At 40.1% G+C, this 23,092-nt stretch overlaps 1 protein-coding gene across 2 annotated transcripts in view; it reads right to left on the bottom strand.

Annotated features, from left to right (window-relative positions):
• The window catches only part of DDX10 (DEAD-box helicase 10), a 407,034-nt gene that overhangs the window by 335,801 nt on the left and 48,141 nt on the right, over positions 1–23,092 (bottom strand). For both annotated transcript variants that reach the window (XR_011390521.1, XM_002708478.5), the window contains exons 10-13: positions 16,619–16,720; positions 9,194–9,281; positions 5,752–5,840; positions 716–1,184 (exon numbers count right to left, since the gene is read on the bottom strand). Coding sequence is in view for 1 of the 2 variants with exons in the window: in XM_002708478.5 (XP_002708524.3) it covers positions 716–1,184; positions 5,752–5,840; positions 9,194–9,281; positions 16,619–16,720 (748 nt within the window). In the remaining variant the exon portion in view is untranslated. The remainder of the gene's footprint in view (positions 1–715; positions 1,185–5,751; positions 5,841–9,193; positions 9,282–16,618; positions 16,721–23,092) is intronic.

The following is a 23,092-nucleotide window of genomic DNA, read 5'->3' as shown; positions in this document are numbered from 1 at the left end:
GTGGTGTAGTGGATAAAGCTGTCACCTTCAACACCAGCATCCCATATGAGCACTGGTTTGTGTCCCAGCCACTCCACTTCTAAAACAGCTCCCTGCTAGTGGCCCAAGAAAAGCAGCAGAGGATTGTTCAAGTGCTTGGCCCTGTGCACCCACGTGAGAGACTTGCAAGAAGCTCCTGGTTCATGGCTTCAACCTCCAGCTGCAGCAGCCATCTGGGGAGCAAACCAGCAAATAGAAGACCTCTGTCTCTCCATGTCTCCCCTTCTTTCTATAACTCTGATATTCAAATACATATTTGTTTAAAAAAATAGTAAAATTCTAATTTTAAAATGTTTAAATAATTACAGCAGTTCCTTAAAACAATGTATTCAGAAAGCAGTATGTTAAGAATTACAACAAAAGATCCTCATGCCATAAACCATGGGAACCTCATCACCTTCCATAATGTTACAATCATGACTCTGGCTACTTTTAAAACACAGCATTAAAAAACCAGTTAATAAGAGTAAAGTTGCCAACCTCTTAAGAGTCTGCAAAGTTATGAAAAGCAATGAGAATTCTTTGGTACTTATTCTGTGTTTAAATATGGGGGAAGAGAATAAAAATTCCCTCCAAATGAGACTTACTTTTAACTTCTCCTAAGTTCCCTAAAAGGCAACAAACAGCAAACAGTGAAAAGACGTAACAGAAGATCCTACACTTTGAGTCAACTTACCTCTAAGGCATTCTTCTCTTTAAGATCCAACCCAAACACATTGTGTCGCTTCACCTTCAGGAAATCAGCATCAGGTCCATCTTCTTCCTCCTCATCTCTGTCCAAGAACTCCACAGGAACTTCCTTTATCTTCTGTGCCTCAGTAGCGCCAGGGACAGATTGAATTTGAGACCCTTTGGCTTTTCCCAGCTTTTCTTCTTCTTCTTCTTCTTCTTCTTCTTCCTGTTCTTCATCACTGGTATCATTAGACAGTCTGTCCTCTGAACTGTTTCGTCTTTCCCTACCATTCTGAAGAATGGACATTTTCTCATTGAAATAGGCTCTGAATTCTTCTACTTCATCATTGGTAAGGCAGGCAGCCCCTGGCTCACCCACTTTATCGGCTTGGTGCGTGACCAATTCTTTGGTGGACTGTTTCTGCATTTTCTGAAGAAATCTTACACGTGGTGCCACAGCAAGACCTAGAGATCTTAAATATGGGGAAAATGAAAATAATCATTTTCTCAATAAACTGATAGTATGTTTGTGGGTATTACAGGACACCTCCTCGAGGGTAGAGATCAATTTCTAGAACTTTTTAAATAAAAACCTTCCTCTGAAACACACAGCAATGCTAAGAGGTCAGAAGATACAAAAGGCAAGCCAAAATACATTCAATACCTGTCAGAAACCATTTTAGATGTCCAGTTAAAGAGCACTGGACCAAAAACAAGATTACAGTTCTAACATTAGACCTGCCAATTTCCAATTCATCTGTCAGTCTCAGCTTCCACACAATATGAAATAATAATACCTTTCAGGCCTACCTCACAGTCGTTGTAAAGGCTGAATTAACTTTCATATACAACAGCACTTTGTAAGTACTAAAATCAGCTGGAAAAGACATGGCCATGAAAGAAGGAAACATAGTTCTGTGCAAAGATGAACTGAAGTATCATCCTCTTCTGAAACAAAGTATGGCACAATTATTGCCATAATAATGGATTTGAAAGGCAGAGAAACAGTGTTCCTACCCACTCTTTCACTCCCCAAACGACTTCAAATCCGAAATCAGGCTGGGCCAAAGTTGGAAGCCAGAAACTCAACCTAGGTCTCCCACATGGGTAGCAGGAACCCAGTTACTTCAGCCAGCACCGCTGCTTTCCAGGATCTGCATCACAAGCCAGAAATGGAACCCAAGTACTCTCCATGTGGATCACTGGCATGTTAGCTGGTATTTTACTCTCTAGGCTAAACACTTCCCTCTAAAAATTGATTTTTAAAAAAAGATATTTATTTTATTTGAAAGGTAGAGTTAGAGAGAGGAAAACACAGAGGCTGAGAGATCTTCCATTTGCTGGTTTACTCCCCAGATAGCTCCAACGGCCAGAGCCTCCCAATCCAAAGCCAGGAGCCAGGAGCTTCTTCTAAATTTCCCATGTAGGTGCAGGGGTCCAAGCACTCAGGCCATCCTCCACTGCTTTTCCAGGCCATTAGCAGGGAGCCATACAGGAAGTAGAGCAGCCAGGACTGAAACCAGCACCCATATGAGATGCCAGCGCCGCAGGTAGAGGCTTAATCTACTATGCCACAGTGTCAGCCCCTAAAAGTAGATTTTTATAAACAAAAACCCAGAGGAGAAAAATCTATTTTCCTTTTAAGGTCAAGATTCAATTTAGAACTCTCCCAGTTATTATCAAAGCTAAGAGCTCTTAGTAAGTTCCCACTGATGAATTAAAAATAAAATCTTAAAGCTAAGATTCCTTTAATAAACAGCTAATACTATAACATGGATTCACCGATGTTGTTTTCCACTATGACATGTTTCCCAGAAACACAGAGGCATAGTGCTGAAAAGCATAGATTCAGAGGCCGGCCTGTGCCGTAGTAGGTAAAGCCAACACCTGAAGTGCCAGCACCCCTTATGGGTGCTGGTTCAAGTCCTGACTGCTCTACTTCTGATCCAGCTCTCCACTATGGTCTGGGAAAGCAGTGGAACATGGCCCAAGTCCTTGGGCCCCTGCACCCACATGGAAGACCCCAAAGAAGCTCCTGGCTCCTGGCTTTGGATCGGCACAGCTCTGGCCATTGTGGCCAATTGGGGAATGACCCAGCAGGTGGAAGACCTCTCTCTCTCTGCCTCTCCTTCTCTCTCTGTGTAACTCTGACTTTCAAATAAATAAATCAATCTTTTTTTAAAAGAAAAACAAAAAAAAGGAAAAGGAAAAGCATAGATTCAGAAATAAAACTGCTCAGTTTCAAATCCTGGCTCTGTCACTTACTAATTGTGTGAGCTCACCAATGTTAAGTAATCTCTCCATTCCTGAGTTTTCCAATTTGCAAAATGGGACACCTACCTCACAGGACTGCTGTATGATAGCTGACAGATCAAATGTACTTCAAGTAGTGCCTAATACATAGGAACTACTGAGAATTTCTTGTCTTAATTACTACTGTTGTGGAGACTATGGATCAGGATCAGAACATGCATCCATGTGCCGGCACCGTGGTACAGTAGGTTAACACCCCACCTGTGGCACCAGCATCCCATATGGGTGCCAGTTCTAGTGCTGGATGCTCCTCTGCTGATCCAGCTGTCTGCTATGGCCTGGGAAAACAGTAAAAGATGGCCCAAGTCCTTGGGCTCCTGCTCTGTGGGGGAGACCGGGCAGAAGCTCCTGGCTCCTGGCTTCGGATAGGCATAGCTCTGGCCGTTGCAGGCATCTGGGGAATGAACCAACAGAAGGAAGACCTTTCTCTCTGTCTCTCCCTCTTCTGTCTGTAACTCTACCTCTCAAATAATAAATAAAATATTAAAAAAAAAAAAAAAAAAAAAGAACGGGCCGGCGCCGCGGCTCACTAGGCTAATCCTCCGCCTAGCGGCGCCGGCACACCAAGTTCTAGTCCCGCTCGGGGCGCCGGATTCTGTCCCAGTTGCCCGTCTTCCAGGCCAGCTCTCTGCTGTGGCCCGGGAAGGCAGTGGAGGATGGCCCAGGTGCTTGGGCCCTGCACCCCATGGGAGACCAGGAAAAGCACCTGGCTCCTGGCTCCTGCCATCGGATCAGCGCAGTGCGCCAGCCGCAGTGCGCCGGCCGCGGCGGCCATTGGAGGGTGAACCAATGGCAAAGGAAGACCTTTCTCTCTGTCTCTCTCACTGTCCACTCTGCCTGTCAAAAAATTAAAAAAAAAAAAAAAAAAAAAAAAAAAGAACATGTATCCACCAGAGCATTTCTCCCCATTCTCCACATTTATATTTATTTACCTCTCTCAGCTCCTAAAACTGAGTTCCTTGAAAGCAGAAGTACTCATCACACATTTATAATTTTATCATAAACACAGTGACCTTCACACATTCAGTATTCAAAACACCTTTCTTTAGTCAAAGTTTTATAGCTTTTTTCATATCTTACATAGCACTGTTTGAGGCATCAGAGATGTCTAAAAGAAATTACACACCTAAATAGCCACAAAAACTAACTAAAAACAAATTAAGCTGCACCAATAATAGACTAAAGTTAATTTTTTTGTGTAAATATCTGAAAAGCAAAACTTCAACTGCAAACAGATGAAATGCATAGGAATCTGCTGCAACAAAACATCCCTTAAATATGGCCACTGAGTGTCAATGCCCTGCGCCTCTCCCGTCTGCTAACATTCCACCTAAATTGATCATAAAACCAGCACAGAACTTCACACAGAGCACAAAAATCAGTTAACAACCTTAACCATGGATCATTTTCAGGAATGGTCAAACTTAGGTGCTGGTAAATAAACAGAAAAACCAATAAAAACTTTTTATCCATGGCACATGGTTTCCCATTTATTACTTAAATGGCAAGTCAGCACCTTATACTGTTATCTAGCAATTTAAAAGGTTCTAAAAAGTTACAACTGACAAATTGCCTGTTATATTAAACTTGCAATCTAACAGAAAGAATAGAAAAAAGAGTAAGCTCACTCAGATACAAGTTTTTGTTAGACTCAACTTAAAGGTAAAGGCAATCAAATTCCTGGAGAACAGGCCAAACATACAGATCTTGCCTTGTAAACACATTTTATCACAGCCTGTGGCAAGTACAATTGAAAGTATGATTAATCTCTAGGGTGCCTCTTAGAACTATCAATGTTTTTCTCACAGGTAGGACTCCAACACATTATGAATACCCCTTTATAGGAAAGGTTAAAAAAAGAAAAAGAATCTTGCAAATAGCGAGTCAAAACAAAGTCAGTCATTCTATGTCATACAATAGCAACCTCAGTTACGAAATAGGGACATCTTGCCACAGTATCTTAGTACTTGTAAGAAACATCAAGATGGGGCTAGCGTTGTGACATGGCAGGTAAGCCACCACCTGCAACACTGGCATCCCATGTTGGCACCAGTTCATGTCCCAGCTGCTCCATTTCCAATCCAGCTCCCTGCACATAGCCTGGGAAAAGCAGCAAAAGATGGCCCCATGCCACCCATGTGGGAAACCCAGATAAAGCTCCTGGCTTCAGCCTGGCCCGGCACTGGCTGTTGCAGCTATCTGGGGAGTGAACCAGCTCATAGAAGATATTTAATTCTCTCTCTCTCTCTCTGTAACCCTTTCAAAATAAATAAATAAATCATTAAAAAGAAAAAGAAACACCAAGACAATAATTTTTGGGCAACAATCAACAATGGGAAACCAACCTAAGAAGAGAACATGCAAGCAGACAGACATACAAAGCCTTAAAATGTGTATGGTAAGCCAGGAGAACATTTCAGAGTATGAGAGAATTACAAACATCGAAAGATTTCAAAGAATTTTGTTCTCTATCTCTATGATCCAACCATAGGAAACTGCCACTTAAAATTCATACTTACAAATAACAAGTTCTTACTAAAAACAAGAAATGAGTATGTAGATAATTTTCTATAGAGTTTATTTAATTTTTTCAGTAGCTCTTTAACACACACGTCTGTTAAGGCTAAGGCAGAAAGTTCTGAAGTAGGACTCTCAGAGGACCAGGTTTAGTGAAAATTCCTCTTAACTTTGAAAATTCAGCACTGTAATTATGCCATGAATACTTACAGAGCATACTCAGGAATAGGTAACTTGCTTACATCAAATACTTCTTTATCCTTCATGAGATATACTGAACGTATGTAGGAGACAAAACACTGTAAAATAAGAGGTTGAAAAGTATAATGTGCAACAGAAATGAAAAATTTAGACCAAAATAAAATTAAACAAAGATAATTTCCACCGTAGCAAAAAAAAAAAAAAAAAGAAAAGAAACACCACACACATAAAATATTCAGCACATCTCCATTCTACCAAAAAAAAAAAAAACCTACATTTTAGAACTGTGAAATCAGAAATGACTTTTCACTGTTTTGTGGAGCCAACTCACAGAATATCATCTTGACAGAAAGCTACTATAGACGTTAATATTCAGTTACAAGAAGGTACAATTGGAAAAACAAACTGTGGAAAACAGATCTGTGATCTACTCTGAGCTCCAAGCAAATCTGTTTCTCTAAATGTCAGTTTCTTTATCTATTAAAAAGACGTAATAATAGTACCTTTTACTTAGAATGTTTTGAGAATAAAATGAGAAAATGCATGTAGAATACCGAGTACATCATCTGAAATATAGGGCCAATAAATGTTGGTCATTGATACTTATTACTATAACAGTAAACAGTAAGTCTTCAACAAAACAAAATTTTACCCTATTAAATGAAGCTTAAAATCATAACAGAAAGTCTGTTATTAAAGTTTTTCTTTTTATTACAATTCCTAGTAATTTATCATCAACTTGGAATATTTTTCTTTTGTTTAAAAAAGAAAGAAATGCTATCTTCACCCCAAAGCTACAAAAACTGGAAATTAATGTGCCTGGTCCTTTCTCAGTTAGTAAAATAACCAGCTAACAATTTTAAATTATTTGTATAAAGCCTAGTTAACTTCTATTTCTTTGTTTCCATATTTTCTACATTTCACATTTTCTTTAGCTTTCCACTCACCCTTTCTACCCAACGAATCTCCAAACCATTTTCTCTGTGTCTATAGGCATGAAAAACAATCACTGGCACCAGTTCAAGGATAATTTTTTCCCTACAACTGTCCACAAGAAATCACCCCAGTTGGTTATTATTTCTGTTCTATCTAGATTATAATCAAAAACTAGAAAATCACTTCTATGAAACTAGATAGCTTGCTACTGCTGGCAACACAGTGAGCTATTCTGCCAAACCATGCATGACACCCAATATATCATATCATTTATTTCAATGTGCTATTCTATAATCTTTGTCCTGGAAGGCTCATTTGTTCTATGCACACACCAGTAAAACAACATCCTTCCGATGTTTCATAATTTCCTGATTGATAATTGAATGACCTCCTAAGGATGCAGTAAGTCACAATATAACATAATGCACATAAATTTATTTAAATGTGTATACCTTCTAAAGCTTCTAAGAGCTTAACCCCTAACTTGAAGTATGTTTGCTAGACAAAACATACACACAAATGTTTGCATGCCCAAAAATTCTAAGAAAAGAAATCACTAATTTGTTTGAAGATCTTTTTCACATGATATCAGATGGAACTTACAAAATTCTAACTTTACATAGTTCACAATATAGTTTTTTCAGGGCCGGCACTGTGGCACAGCGGGTTGAAGCCCCAGCCTGAAGTGCCAGCATCCCATATGGGCTCCAGTTCTGGTCCTGGCTGCTCCTCTTCCGATCCAGCTCTCCGCTATGGCCTGGGAAAGCAGTAGAGGATGGCTCAAGTCCTTGGGCCCCGAACTCACATGAGAGACCCGGAAGAAGCTCCTGGCTCCTGGCTTCAGATTGGCACAGCTCTGGCCGTTGCGGCCATCTAGGGAGTGAACAAATGGATGGAAGACCTCTCTCTGTCTCTTCCTCTCTAACTCTTTCAAATAAATAAAAAATAAATCTTAAAAAATATATATAGTTTTTTCGTTTTGCCATTCATTTCTCCTTAAGTGGAACAGTTCTCAAGAAACTGAGATGTGGGGGCCGGCGCTGTGGCATAAGTGGGTAAAGCCGCCACCTGCAATGCCAACATCCAATATGGGCGCCAGTTCTAGTCCAGGCTGCTCCACTTCTGATCCAGCTCTCTGCTATGGCCTGGGAAAGCAGTGGAATAGGACCCAAGCCTTTGGGCCCCTGCATCCACATGGGAGACCTGGAAGAGGGTCCTGGCTCCTGGCTTTAGATCGGCTCAGCTCCAGCCACTGTGGCCAATTGGGGAGTGAACCAGCGGATGGAAGATTTCTTTCACTCTCTCTCTCTGCTTCCCCTTCTCTCTGTGTAACTCTGACCTTCAAATAAAAATAAATAAATCTTTAAAAAAAAAAAAAAAGAAAAGAAAAAAGAAACTCAACATGGACGACCCAGAAGAAGCTCCTGGCTCCTGACTTTGACTCAGCCCAGCTCCCGACATTGCAGCCATTTGGGGAGTGAACCAGCGGATGCAAGACTTTCTTTCTCTCTCTCTCTCTCTCTGCGCCTCTGCCTCTCTGTAACTTTCAAATAAATAAATAAATAAATCTTAAAAAAAAAAAAAAAGTTATGGCATCACTTAAATGCTTGACACACAGTAAGCACTCAAATTTTTTCCTAATCTAATTTAGGTCCAGGAAAGCAATTTAGGACCATTAGGTCTTATATAGGTCTTATATACTAAAATCTCATTCTAGAAGATCATTTGGCAAGAGTTCTGTTCTTCCTAGAAACAATCTAATATAGGGAGGTATTAAGACTCATAGTCAAGAAGGTTCAAGAATTACAACAACGTCATTCTAGAAATAAAAAACTGATGAATTTATTAAGTATTCTAGAAAGCAGGTCACTGTGCATCTAAAATCATCTTCAAAGGGATTTTCCTTATGTATCTGAAAAGACCATAGAGATTTGCACAGGCTACTACAGAACACATTTTATGAAATTAAGGGCCAGCGCCGCAGCTCAATAGGCTAATCCTCCGCCTTGCGGCACCGGCACACCGGGTTCCAGTCCCGGTCGGGGCGCCGGATTCTGTCCCGGTTGCCCCTCTTCCAGGCCAGCTCTCTGCTGTGGCCAGGGAGTGCAGTGGAGGATGGCCCAAGTCCTTGGGCCCTGCACCCCATGGGAGACCAGGAGAAGCACCTGGCTCCTGCCATCGGATCAGCGCCGTGTGCAGGCTGCAGCGGGCCAGCCGCGGCGGCCATTGGAGGGTGAACCAACGGCAAAGGAAGACCTTTCTCTCTGTCTTTCTCTCTCCCTTTCCACTCTGCCTGTCAAAAAAAAAAAAAAAGAAAAAGAAAAAAGAAAAAGAAAAAGAAAAAAAGAAAAGAAAAGAAAAAGAAATTAAGGAATACACTAGATTTATTTATTTGTAAAGTACACTGAATATCAGAAACATGACCATGCAATCTTGAAGTAGCAGAAAATGAAGAAATTTAACTATATTACATATTTTAAATCCAATGAAAATATCCAATTCAAAAATGACTTACCCTTTGAGCTCTTTCTTTTAAATCTCGATCTTGGGCTAAAAAAGATTCCAATCTTTTCTGGACATCCATAAGTTTTTCTGGATTGATTCTTTGCAACAAAAAACAAAGATAAAACTAACACATCTCAATTTTGGTAACTAAAAATACTACACAGTAATTTCTCATTTTCTTCAGTATTTTTTAAATGTATATTATTTCTCATATGTGAACCATATAAAACCAAAATTACACTATACATAAATCTGACTCTTTTGCCTTTTACAAATAATATAGGAGAAAAGAAATGACACATCAGATGCTTCCTCTAAACATTAAGACCACTAGCACTAGTTAATTCTTAAAACTACATTAGTAGAAAGTAGGCTCCTGGGGCCGGCACTGTGGCATAACAGGTAGAGCCACTGCCTGCAGTGCCAGCATCCCATATGAGCATTTGTTCCAGTCCCTGCTGCTCCACTTCCGATCCAGCTCTCTGATATGGCTTTGGAAAGCAGTAGAAGATGGCCCAAACCCTTGGGCCCCTGCACCCATGTAGGAGACCCAGAAGAAAGCTCCTGGCTTCAGATCAGCCCAGCTCCAGCCACTGCATCCATATGGGTGCCTCTCTGTAGCTCTGCCTTTCAATAAATAAACAAATCTTTCAAAAAAATAAAAAAAAAAAGAAAGAAAGTAGTCTCCCATGATACACAGATTAATGAAATGGAATAAATGAAATCTAACGTCATTTTCAGAAATGTTTCTGTTTTGAGTCAAGTATCATAAAACCAAGTTCAAGTGGCAAGTAGCCAGGAACATAAATACTGACTTCCCTATTAAGCAGTTAGACAAAACAAAACAGATGCTTCTTAAAACTGCCCAGAGAGGTGGGCAATGTGCACAACAGTTCAAACACTGCTTGGGAAGCCTACATCCCCTTTCAGAGTACCTGTGTGAAACTCCTGGCTCCACTCCCAGTTCCAGCTGCTAATTCACACCTTGGCAGGCAGCAGGTGATGGTTCTAGTACTTAGGTCCCTGCCACCTACCTGGGAGATCTAGACTGAGTTATTCAGCCTGGCCCAGTCTCGGTGTTATGGACCAGAGAACAAAAAAACTCTCTCTTTCCTGTCTCTTTGCCTTTCAAATAAACGAAACATATAAATAGGTTTTATAGATTAAAGAAAAAAAAAAACCTGCCCAAGTTAGCTATAGGAAAGAATTAATTTCTTGCAATTGTTTAGACTGCACAAAGGAGTCCACTTGCTTCCCCTATTTTAGACAGAATCACTTTGTTCCTGCAACATCAGCATAGTGAGAGGTGGTAGGTGAGTTGATTTTTCTTTTTTATCATAGAAAATTTCAAAATATACAAAGGTAGCAAACTTTCACTCAGTTTCAACAATTATCAATTCATAGCCAGTTCTTTCCTTTTGTATCCTCAATTACTCCTCCCCACTTCTAACCACCTTCCCCATTATTTTTTGGCAAATCAACCCAGTTGTGTTTCAATGGTCCAAACACAAGTCACAGTGATGATTTACTAATGTTCAAACTACGCATCCTCAGTGACAGGAGACCACACAATCCACTGAACTGGTCAGAAAGCCCTCAAAATAATTTCATCCAAGAGGTTTAATCCTTTCACTTATGAATGCTTCCTGAAGCTAATAGGTTCTCCTTTTCAACTCACATTTTCTCCACTGCCTTCTAAAAAAAAAAAAAAAAAAAAAAAAAAAAAAGTTTAAATAAAAAAACTTAAAAAACCAAGTCAGACTTCTAATTTCCAGCACCATATGCAAAGGGCTTATACATCACCATTAAATCTTAACACATGAAAACCTGATTGGATGGGGGGGAGAAGTGAGGACAAAGGACAAACCACAGATAGGAGATGCAAGGAAGTGAAAACAGAGTTACGACTTGCTGGAGCAGATTCATGAGCAGAAACCACTGGGGTTATCAATGCCAGGGTAGGAAAATCTGAACTGTAACAGAAATTTCTGGAGTCATAGTGTAAGTCAGAAACAAAAAGTCCATTCAGAACGGAGCCCCCACGCTTTGGTGAGCTTTACCTCCAGGAATCTGATCAGGTTCTCACAGTAAGCAACAGGAAAGTCCTTCTTACAGTTGGGAGGGTAACAGAAACCATTTTGAAATAAACCAGGGCACCCTGTTCTCCTCAGCCATTTTCTCCTGATTGCAGGCCTTGTTAGCAGAGCCAAACCTATGAGCGTTTTATCAGAGCCTATCTCACCAGGGGGATGAAAAATACCCAGCTGAGCCCTTTCTAGCCTTCTTGTCCCACCTAAGTCAAAGTGACAGGAAGAGACTTGCCACTACTATAAAATCCAGAGTCCAGAGAGGTACAGGTTGTCTGGGATACTAAGATCTAATTACACTACCATAGCTCTCTGACTCCCAACTCGCCAACTTTACTACCTACTAAGGGTCTATTTACAGCAATTCTATTTGTTGTGTACATATCCAGCCATTAAGAAAAAAATTACAAGGCATACTATAAGCGAACTAAAACAACAAACACCCTCATTTAGCAGACATGGTGAGAATGTTGGAATTATCACACAAAGAATTTAAAATAACAATGAATATGCTAAGTGTTCTAATGAATAATGTAGACAGCATTCAAGAACAGATATGCAAGGTAAGCATAGAAGTAGAAACAAACCAAAGAATCACTGGAAATCAAAAGCCCTAGGGAAAAAGAATGTCCTTTGTGGGCTTATCACTAGGCTGGACAGGACTGAGGAAACCATCTTTGAGCTTGGCAGAAACTTCCAAAACTGAAAAGCAAAGAAAACAGAGAGTGAATATACAGAACAGAACATGCAAGGACTGTGGGTCAACTACAAAAGGTATAACATGTATGTAATGGGAATATAAGAATTAAAGAGAGAAATTAACAGAAGAAACATTTAAAATAATGAATGAGAACTTCCCAAATTAGTATCAGACACCAAACCACAGATCCTGCAAAAGCTCAGAGAACTCTAAGCAGAATAATGGGAAACAAAACTTAACCCCAGCCCCTACACGTACTATCATTTTCAACTACAGAAAATTTTTTTCAAGTAAGGAAAAATGCTTTAAGAAGCTGGAAGACTAGGAGTAGGGGGAACAACCTTACCTATGAAGGAAAGGTAAGAATTACACCTGACTTCTCAGATACCATGCAAGCAAGAAAAACAGAATAAATGGATTTTAAAAAGAAAAGAAAAAAAAAAAAACATGCTCACAGTAATAGATCCAGAAAAAGCATTTGATAAAATCCAACATCCAGTCATTTATATATAAATAATGTATTTTTTATATAATTTATTTATAAAATATATGAATTATATATATATATAAAACTGAGTAAACTAGTAATAGTGAAGAACTTTATCTTGATAAAAAAAAAATCTACAAAAACCCTACAGCTAATATCATACTTAATGGTGAGAAACTGGACAGTTTGCTTCAAGATCACGAACAAGGCAAAGATGTCCCTCTCTCACCACTGCTTTTTTAGCATTGTAATTGAAGCCCTAACTAATGCATCAAGACAAGAAAAGGAAATTAAAGATACACTGCTTGAGAAAGAAGAAATCCAACTGTTGGAGCTGGCACTGTGGCATAGCGGGTAAAGCAGCTGCCTACAGTGCCAGCATCCAGTGTGCCAGTGCGAGTGCCAGCTGCTCTACTTCCTATCCAGCTCTCTGGTATGGCCTGGGAAAGCAGTAGAAGATGGCCCAAGTGCTTGGGCCCCTGCACCCACGTGGGAGACCTGGAGGAAACTCCTGGCTTCGGATCAGCACAGCTCCAGCCATTGCAGCCAATTAAGTGAACCAGCAGATGGAAGACCTCTCTCTCTGCCTCTCCTCTAGCTGTGTAACTCTGACTTTCAAGCAAAATAAATAAAACTGTCTTTGTTTACAGATAACACAATCATCTATTCAAAAAAAAAATGCAAAATAAACAAAAGAAATCCTAGAATTAATATGTAATTACATCAAGATTCCAAAATTAAAGGTGAATGTACTAAGTCCACTGCTTTATTTACCAAAAAGAATAAGCTGAATTTGACAATTCATATGTCAACCTAACAAAACACATACAAGATATCTATGAGAAAAATTAGACAAAAAAAAGGTAAAAAAGATCAGAACTAAATAAATGTAGATAGCCATGTTCATGAATAGAAAGAGTCAATATTATCAAAATGTCAGTACTCTCCTTTCTCTGAACTACAAACTCAGTGCCATCCCCAAAATATCCCAGCAAGTCATTTTGTGAAAGGATCAGCAAACAATTCCAGTTTACATGGAAAAACAAAACACCCAGAATAATCAACATAATATTGAATAGCACAAGTTAGAAAGCTAACACTAACTTCAAGATTTATTATAAAGCTACAGTAATCAAGACAGTATGATACTGATCAAAGAATAAACAGAGAACCCAGAAACAGACTCACATAAACACAATCAACTGATATTTGACAAAGAAGTAAAAGCAATACAATGGGAAAAAAAATAGGATTTTCAACAAATGGTGCCGGACAGTCACAAATAAGTAAAACTAACCCACATACAGACATTATACCCTTCACAAAAATTAGCTCAATGTGGGTCATAGATGTAAATGTGAAAAGTAAAAGTATAAAACTCCTAGAAAACAACATAGAGTGAAATCCAAATAACCTCTGATGTGGCAATGAATTTAAATATAACACCAACAGGCAGGCATTGTACCTCAGTAGGTTAAGTCACTGCCTGCTACGCCAGCATCTAATATCTGAGTGCTGGTTCAGTCCTGGCTGCTCCTCTCTGTTGCAGCTCTCTGCCAGTGAGCCTGGGAAAGCAGCAGATGATGGCACATGTCAGGTACCCAAATGGCGCTCCAGTCTCCCAGTTTCAGCCTGGCCCAGCCCCAAACGTTGGTAACATTTACAAACTGAACTGGAGGATGGAAGATGGAGCACATGCACTCACTCTCTCTCAGTTACTATCTTTCAAATAAACAACAAAAAAAGAAAATTTAAAAAATATACACATATGTATGTATAAATAAAACACCAAGGGCCTATTCTATGAAAGAAAGCATTTATAAATGGGACTCCATTAGAATTAAAAACATCTGCTCTGTGAAAGATAACAGCAAGAGTACTAAAAGACAGCCACAGACTGGGAGAAAGTACTTGTAAAAGATATCTGATAAAGGACTGTTATCTGAAATACACAAAGAACCCTTAAACTCAACAACACAAATAACCAATTAAAACAATAGGCTGAAGAATTTAACAGACATCTACCCAAAGAAGATATAAAGAAGACAAATGAGGATGTGAAAAGATGTTCCACATTATCTATCATCAGAGAAATACAAATTAAAACAATGAGAGGGTAGGCACTTGGTATAGCAGTTAATAGACCACTAAGGATGCCTGCATCCCATACTAGAATGTCTCAACCACAGGTACCTGCAATTTCAGATTCCTGCTAATGCACACCATGGAAGGCAGTGGGTAACAGCCCACATACTTGGGTATCTGTCACCCACGTGGAAGACCTAGATTGAGTTCCATGCTCCCTACTATGACCTAGCGTGCTCTCTCGCTCTCGCTCGCTCTTTCTCTCTCTCTCTCTCACTTTCAGTGCATGTGTATGTCTGCCTCTCAAAAAATAAACGAAGGGCCGGCGCCACGGCTCAATAGGCTAATCCTCCACCTTGCGGCGCCAGCACACGGGGTTCTAGTCCCAGTCGGGGCGCCGGATTCTGTCCCGGTTGCCCCTCTTTCAGGCCAGCTCTCTGCTGTGGCCAGGGAGTGCAGTGGAGGATGGCCCAATTCCTTGGGCCCTGCACCCCATGGGAGACCAGGAGAAGCACCTGGCTCCTGCCATCAGATCAGCGTGGTGCGCTGGCTGCAGCGTGCCAGCAGCAGCGGCCATTGGAGGGTGAACCAACAGCAAAGGAAGATCTTTCTGTCTCTCTCTCTCTCACTGTCCACTCTGCCTGTCATAAATAAATAAAAAAAGGAAGGAAGGAAGGAAGGAAGGAAGGAAGGAGGGAGGGAGGGAGGGAGGGAGGGAGGGAGGGAGGGAGGGAGGGAGGGAGGGAGGGAGGAAGGAAGGAAGGAAGGAAGGAAGGGGCCAGCATTGTGGCATAGTGAGTTAAACTGCTCCCGGAGACATCAGCATCTCATCTAAGTGCCAGTTTATTCCCATATGCTCCATTTCTGACCCAGCTCGCAGCTAATGCACCTGGGAAAGCAATGTAAGATGGCCCAAGTGCTTGAGCCCCTGCCACCAGTGTGGGAGACTGAGATGATGCTCCTGGCTCCCAGCTTCAGTCTGGCCCAGCCCTGGCCATTGCAGCCAATTGAGGAGTGAACCAGCAGATGGAACATCCCTCCATTCCTCTCCCCTTATCTCCTGATCCCTCCCTCTCTCCATCTGATTCTGCCTTTCAAATACGTGAATAAATCTTTTTAAAAAAAAAAAAAACAAAAAAAATTTTTAAGAAACAATGCAATACACCTACACTTATTAGAATGTACAAAATTCAGATCATGATGACACCAAGTGCTGTCAAGAATGTGGAGCAAAACCAAGTCTTCTTCATTGCTGGGAAGAGAGCAAAATTGTACAGCCACGTTGGAAGACAGTTTAGCTGTTTCTTACAAAATCAAACATGGTCTTAGCATATGACCCAGCAATCATACTCCTTGGTATTGACCCACAGTAGCTGAAAACAGGTTCACGCAGAAACCTGATCAAGATGGTTATGGCAGCTTTATTCCTAACTGACAAAACTTTAAAGCAATCAAGATGAACTTCAATAACTGAAGGGAAAAACTGTTAACATCTAGACAATGGAATATTATTCGTTACTAAAAAGAAACAAGCTCTCAAGTCATGAAAACATATGGAAGAGCCTCAAATGTATATTACTTAGTTAAAGAAGTCGACCTCAAAAGGCTCTGATTCCAACTATATGGCATGCTAGAAAGCAAAACTATGGCAACAGGGATAGAGGTAAAAGCACAGGATTCTTAGAGCAGAGAAAATGTTCTATGAAATTTTAATGGTAGATACATGTCATTTTAGATGCATTCCAACCTACAAAATACACAACACCAAGAGCGAACCTTCACTTCAACTTGGGACTTTGGGTGACAATGATGTGTCAATATAGATTTATCAGTTTAAAAAAATAAGCCACTCTGATGGGAGATATTGCAATGGGGGCATGTATAGGGTTAAGAGGTATATAGAAAAAGTCTGTAATTTCCTCTCAATTTCATTGTGAACCTAACCAAATAAGTATTTTTTTAAGTCAAAAACCAGACAGTTGAATGGGTTAGGGAGAGAACTGAATTAGGTGTAGGAAATTAAATGTAACAATTCCACCCCCTCACTTTTCTAATCACAGAAAAGCAAGCTCTTACTTGATTTCCTTCACAGGAACTTTCTTCTGGAGTAGCTGCTGCACCATCCCTTTTTCTTCTGAGGGGAGCAAAATTAATAAAGCTTCACCATCCTCCTTATACCTAACAAAAAGAGAGAAACAAATCTAACACATCAATGCAACCAGCATTTCAAATTTTAACAGTATGATGTACACAGGACACAGAAGCAAGTTTATCTAATTAGTAAATATTAAAAACACTAGTTTTTCTTCTTGTGTAACAACAGAACACAAGGGTTCTCAATGCCTTCTAAGAAGCTTCCATTACTAGTTATAATTCCTAGAGACTTTCAGGTCTTGTCACCAAAATACTAGATTTAAAGACAGAAAGCAATTAAAAAGAATTTCTTAAATTGATCTTTACTGTATATACAGCAAGGAGAAAATTTCTCATTCAACCCAGTACAGGAATGTCATAAAATTAGTTGTTCAATAAACATGGCATCCAATCTACTAAAGAAATGTATTCATCTTCCTAGGGATTCTCCTTATACCTTGGAAATGAAATGCTCAGGTGTCAAAAGAAACAAATGTTTGCTTAGGAAAAATACTTGCCTCCAATCCACATAATGTTTCTTCCCTCACCTAGTGAAATCTTATTTCATGCTGCATCTTCAGAAATTTGTACTGACATGGGCCACAAGGCAGCCTGAAGTTTTTAGCTTTTAGTGCAACCTGCATACAGATGTTACTGATACCTTAGTGCCAGCTATTACAGGCAAGCAAAAAAACAGAGCATGAAATTTGATAACTAAACAAATTTTAAATAAACAAACACAATAATCATCTCAAGGCAGTCTCTTCAGGATTCATGCTGTAATATTTGTGGGGCAAATTTTCATAAATAACCAAGTAAAGCATTTACTAAGAAACTTTGCATCAAGCATACACTCAAGAACTCAAATAAAATCCCTGTCTTCAGTGATCTGCAGTAAACCAGAAAAGACAAACACATAAAAAAGCAAGTGGCTGAATGAAGAGAATAGTCAGAGAACAGAAAGTGCGAAAGCACAATCACAAGCAACAAATGCCGCCAAGCCTGAGAGACCTCGCAGAGCAAGCCAGAGAAAAACAAAATGTGTCAAGGCAGATGGAATTTCAGGTGGGCCTTGGAGGTTGGCAGAAAAAAAGGGGGGAAAGGTATTCCAAAGCAGAGTGGCATGAAAAAAGGAGTGGAAACCTGAAAATACAAAGCTAATTTAGTGAAGAGTGAACCAAACAAGAAAAAACTCCAAACCAAGAGTATAAAAATGGACAGACAGCAGGAAAGTTTGCTAGAAAGGCACAAAGCCCATTTTTGGAAGATCCTGCATGCCTCAGTACAGAGTTAAATATCACACTATGTAAGCATTTGTCACTAAAAAAAGTAGAGAATAACTGGTTTTGATAACTTTGATTGATAATGCCTTTTTTTTTTTGACAGGTAGAGTGGACAGTGAGAGAGACAGAGAGAAAGGTCTTCCTTTTTCCTTTGGTTCACCCTTTATTTTAAAGACTGAAGGACAATTTTTACATTACATGTTGACTGTAAGACACAATTTCTATATATAAAGTAAAATCCCAGCCTAATTTCATTTACATAAGAAAATGTATTTATGTGCACACACAATCATAGAAAAGTATGTTTCCAAATGACCAACAGGCACATGAAAAAATGTTCAAGATCAGTAGCAATCAGAGAAATGCAAATCAAAACCACAATGAGGTTTCATCTCACCCCGGTTAGAATGGCTCACATTCAGAAATCTACCAACAACAGATGCTGGCGAGGATGTGGGGAAAAAGGGACACTAACCCACTGTTGGTGGGAATGCAAACTGGTCAAGCCACTATGGAAGTCAGTCTAGAGATTCCTCAGAAACCTGAATATAACCCTACCATTCAACCCAGACATCCCACTACTTGGAATTTACCCAAAGGAAATTAAATTGGCAAACAAAAAAGCGGCCTGCACCTTAATGTTTATTGCAGCTCAATTCATAATAGCTAAGACCTGGAATCAATCTAAATGCCCATCAACAGTAGACTGGATAAAGAAATTATGGGATATGTACTCTATAGAATACTATACAGCAGTCAAAAACAACGAAACCCAGTCATTTGCAACAAAATGGAAGAATCTGGGAAACATCATGCTGAGCGAAATAAGCCAGTCCCAAAGGACAAATATCATATGTTCTCCCTGATCGGTGACAACTAACCGAGCACCAAAAAGGAAACCCGTTAAAGTGAAATGGACACTATGAGAAACAGTGACTTGATCAGCCCTTGCTCTGACTGTTGATGAACAACTTAATACTTTATCCCTTTTAGTATTTTTTTTGGTTGTTCTACTTAATACTATTGGTTGAATTCTGTAATTAATACACAGTTATTTTTAAGTGTTGAAACTTAACTGAAAAGTGATCCTGTTAAATATAAGAGTGGGAATAAGAGAGGGAAGAGATGTGCAATTTGGGGCATGCTCAATCGGACTTGCCCCAAATGGCAGAGTTAGAAACATACCAGGAGATTCCAATTCAATCCCATCAAGGTGGCATGTACCAATGCCATCTCACTAGTCCCAGTGATCAATTTCAGTTCACAATTGATCATAATGATAGGAGTAAGAGTCAAAGGGATCACATAAACAAGACTAGTGTCTGAAAATACTAACCGATAGAATTTAAAAAAAGGGAGAAAAGGATACAACATGGGAAGCGGGATACACAACAGACTCATAGAATGGCGGATGTCCTAAACAGCACTCTGGCCTCAGAATCAGCCCTTAAGGCATTCGGATCTGGCTGAAGAGCCCATGAGAGTATTTTAGGCATGGAAATACCAATACTTTGCCAAGACACTCTGGCAAAAAAAAAAAAAAAAATGACCTAAATGAAAGATCTCTGCAAATGAGATCCCAGTGGAAAGAACGGGCCATCAAAGAAGGAGGTTCCTTTCTCTGAAGGGAGGAAGAACTTCCACTTTGCCTATGACCTTGTCCAAATATGATCTGAGCGAACTCAAAAGGCTTCCATAGCCTTGGCTACTCATGACAAGAGCCTAGGGTGATTACTGATGCCAGAAACAAGAGTGTCAATTTGTTAAGTCCACAACAGGAGTCACTGTGCACTTACTCCTCATGTAGGATCTCTGTCCTTAATGTGCTGTACATTGTGAGTTAATGCTATAACTAGTACTCAAACAGTATTTTTCACTTTGTGTTTCTATGTGGGTGCGAACTGTTGAAATCTTTACTTAATATATGCTAAACTGATCTTCTGTATATAAAGAGAATTGAAAATGAATCTTGATGTGAATGGAAGGGGAGAGAGCGTGGGAGAGGGGAGGGTTGCAGGTGGGAGGGAAGTTATGGGGGGGGGGGGGCATTGTAATCCATAAGCTGTACTTTGGAAATTTATATTCATTAAATAAAAGTTAAAAAAAAAAAGCACATCAAAATGTCAAGTTTTCTTTAGGTTCCCTCATCAAGTTTACAAAGCATTATTACAGGACATGCCAGGGGCCGGCGCTATGGCGCAATAAGTTAATCCTCCACCTGCAGCACTGGCATCCCATATGGGCCGGCTGCTCCTCTTCTAGTCCAGCTCTCTGGTATGGCCTGGGAAAGCAGAAGATGCCCAGGTGATTGGGCCCCTGCACCTGCATGAGAAACCCCAAGGAAGCTCCTGGTTCCTGCTTTGGCTCGGCACAGCTCCAGCTTTTGCAGCCATTTGGGTAGTGAATCAGCAGATAGAAGACTTTTCTCTCCGTCTCTCCCTCTCACTGTATGTAACTCAACCTCTCAAATAAATAAATAAAATCTTTAAAAAAGAAAGAAAGAAAGAAAGAAAGAAAGAAAGAAAGAAAGAAAGAAAGAAAGAAAGAAAGAACGAACGAACGAACATGCCAGGCACTCAAACAATGATAACACAGACATGGTCCTGGCTACTACAGAGTTTACAGTCTATTAGGAAAAGATATTAACACCAGGAATAACCGTAAAGTAGTATGGCACTTTAGTCAACACACAGCAAGCTGTAAGTACATATGAGAGAGCTGCAGTTAGTGGAATCTACAAGTCAACTGTTCTGACAAAACAAATGAACTGAGACCTAAGGAATAATTAGAACTCATCCACCATTAGGGGTAAACATTTAGATGGGAAAGTCAAGTTTGCCATGAACAGAAGGCAGCCTTGGAGTATTCGGTGAATACTTTTGTCTTCTTCATGCTTGTTTGCATTTTCCAATGCAAAGAATAATACTGAGCATACAATTTACTTTTAGTGTCTGTTTCATAACTGAAAAACCAATACCAAATACTTTCTTCACTGAATTTTAAAAGAGGATGACTCAAAGTTTTTCATCTTCATTTATTACAAAGAAATATCAATTTAAAGCATTTGCCTAAATATTATTGAAATAAACCATTCGTGAAGTCCAAGATTACTAGTACATAAAGTAGTGAGGTGACATCCTTAGATACGGTATATGAGACATCACAACTTCGGATCCTTCAAGGCTTCACACCAAGGACAGGTCAAAGATAAAAGAAGAAAGGAAGTAGTTAATAGTGACCACTAAGCAGTACACTTGCCAAAATGTCTTCAGGGCAGCCAGATTCCTGGAATGAAGTGAACTACCCTCAGAAATAGAAAGGCTTATTCTGTATGGCCCAAACAGGAACAATTAGAAAGGAAGGGTAACAGCAGTTTGAGGGACAGTCAACCCTTTTATCATTCCACATCCAAATTCAGAGACAGCAGAATGAAATAAATAGGCCCACAAGACTACACAGGGCAGGAACTGCAGCAAAGGAGTAAGAAATCTTTAGGAGATCAAAAAGGCATTCAGTGAATATTCTCTGGTCATTCAGAGACTCACAACTAAGAAGAATCAGGGAGTCAACTCCGTCTATCTTATTTACCAATCAGGGAGAACCTGGAAGAAAAGAATCACAACTAAATTCATGAAGGGGCTATGCCCAAAACTTTTACAGCTATAGCTGACAGGATATATGATGGTACTTGAAAAAGTTCATGAGAAAATAGAATTTAAAGTAAGAGTTTAGAGGGGCAAAATTTTTTCATAATATATAAAACTTGGGGTCGGTGCTCTGGTGTGGCAAGTAAAGCCACTGCTGGTGTGCCAGCATCCTACATGGGCGCCAGTTCAAATCCGGCTGCTCCACTTCCGATCCAGCTCTCCACTATGGCCTGGGAAAGCAGAAGAAGATGGCCCAAGTCCTTGGGCCCCTACACTGGCATGGGAGACCCGGAGGAAGCTCCTGGCTTCGGATCCGCACAGCTCCAGCCATTGCAGGCAACTGGGGAGTAAACCAGCGGATGGAAGATCTCTCTCTCTCCCTCTCTTTCTTTCTGTGTAACTGTGACTTTCAAATAAATAAATAAATCTGTAAAAATAATAATAATATATAAAACTGCATGAGAAAACCTGCATAGATTTCAAAATTTTTAGAGCTAAATAAACTCATACTTTTGACTCTATTTTTCCATGAACTTTTTGAAGTATCCTCATATATAAAAGACTACACAGATTAAGACACATTGCAGGAGCAACATGTAGAAGAAAGACTGCCAAAGTAAAATGGAAAATAACACCCAAGGCAAGCATCTATTAAAAGATCATCACTGGCCATTTTGCCTATTTTGTGTTAAACACATCTTTTCCTTGAAACAACATAAAGCATAAATTATCTTCCACACACTAATACTGTTTCCACAAGCTTTTATTTCAAGAATAAAACTTTTAAAAAGGCCTAAGTACTTTTTTTGTTCATAATGCTTACAAGAATATAGTCTGTTTACCCATGAGCCAGCTTTTAGACTTCAAAAGCACGATCCAAGACCCAAGGCTAAATATATGTGTAAGAAAAATAAATGTGCTTCATAAGACCCAGTTTTAAAACTCCATATACTTAGCCTTTAAGAGACAACCCAGGGGCCAGTGCTATGGAGCAGTGGGTTAACGTCCTGGCCTGAAGTGCCGACATCCCATATGGGCACCAGTTTGAGACCCGGCTGCTCCACTTCCAATTCAGCTCTCTGCTGTGGCCTGGGAAAGCAGTGGAAGATGGCCCAAGTCCTTGGGCCCGTGCACCGGTGTGGGAGACCAGGAAGAAGCTCCTGGCTCCTGGCTTCGGATCAGCACAGCTCCGGCCGTTGTGGCCCACTGGGGAGTGAACCATCGGATGGAAGACCTCTCTCTCTCTCTCTCTCTCTCTCTGTGTGTGTGTGTGTGTGTGTGTGTATAACTCTTTCAAATAAATAAATCTTTAAAAAAGAAAAATAAAAAAAAACAATCCAGACACCACATAGAAAACCCTGCATCTGGGCCGGCGCCGTGGCTCAACAGGCTAATCCTCTGCCTTGCGGCGCCGGCACACCGGGTTCTAGTCCCAGTCAGGGCGCTGGATTCTGTCCCGGTTGCCCCTCTTCCAGGCCAGCTCTCTG

The sequence above is a fragment of the Oryctolagus cuniculus genome, chromosome 1 (genome assembly GCF_964237555.1).
Source record: "Oryctolagus cuniculus chromosome 1, mOryCun1.1, whole genome shotgun sequence".
Lineage (NCBI taxonomy): Eukaryota > Metazoa > Chordata > Mammalia > Lagomorpha > Leporidae > Oryctolagus > Oryctolagus cuniculus.
The sequence above is the reverse complement of the archived record's forward strand: the minus strand, read 5'-3'. Positions and strand labels throughout refer to the sequence as shown.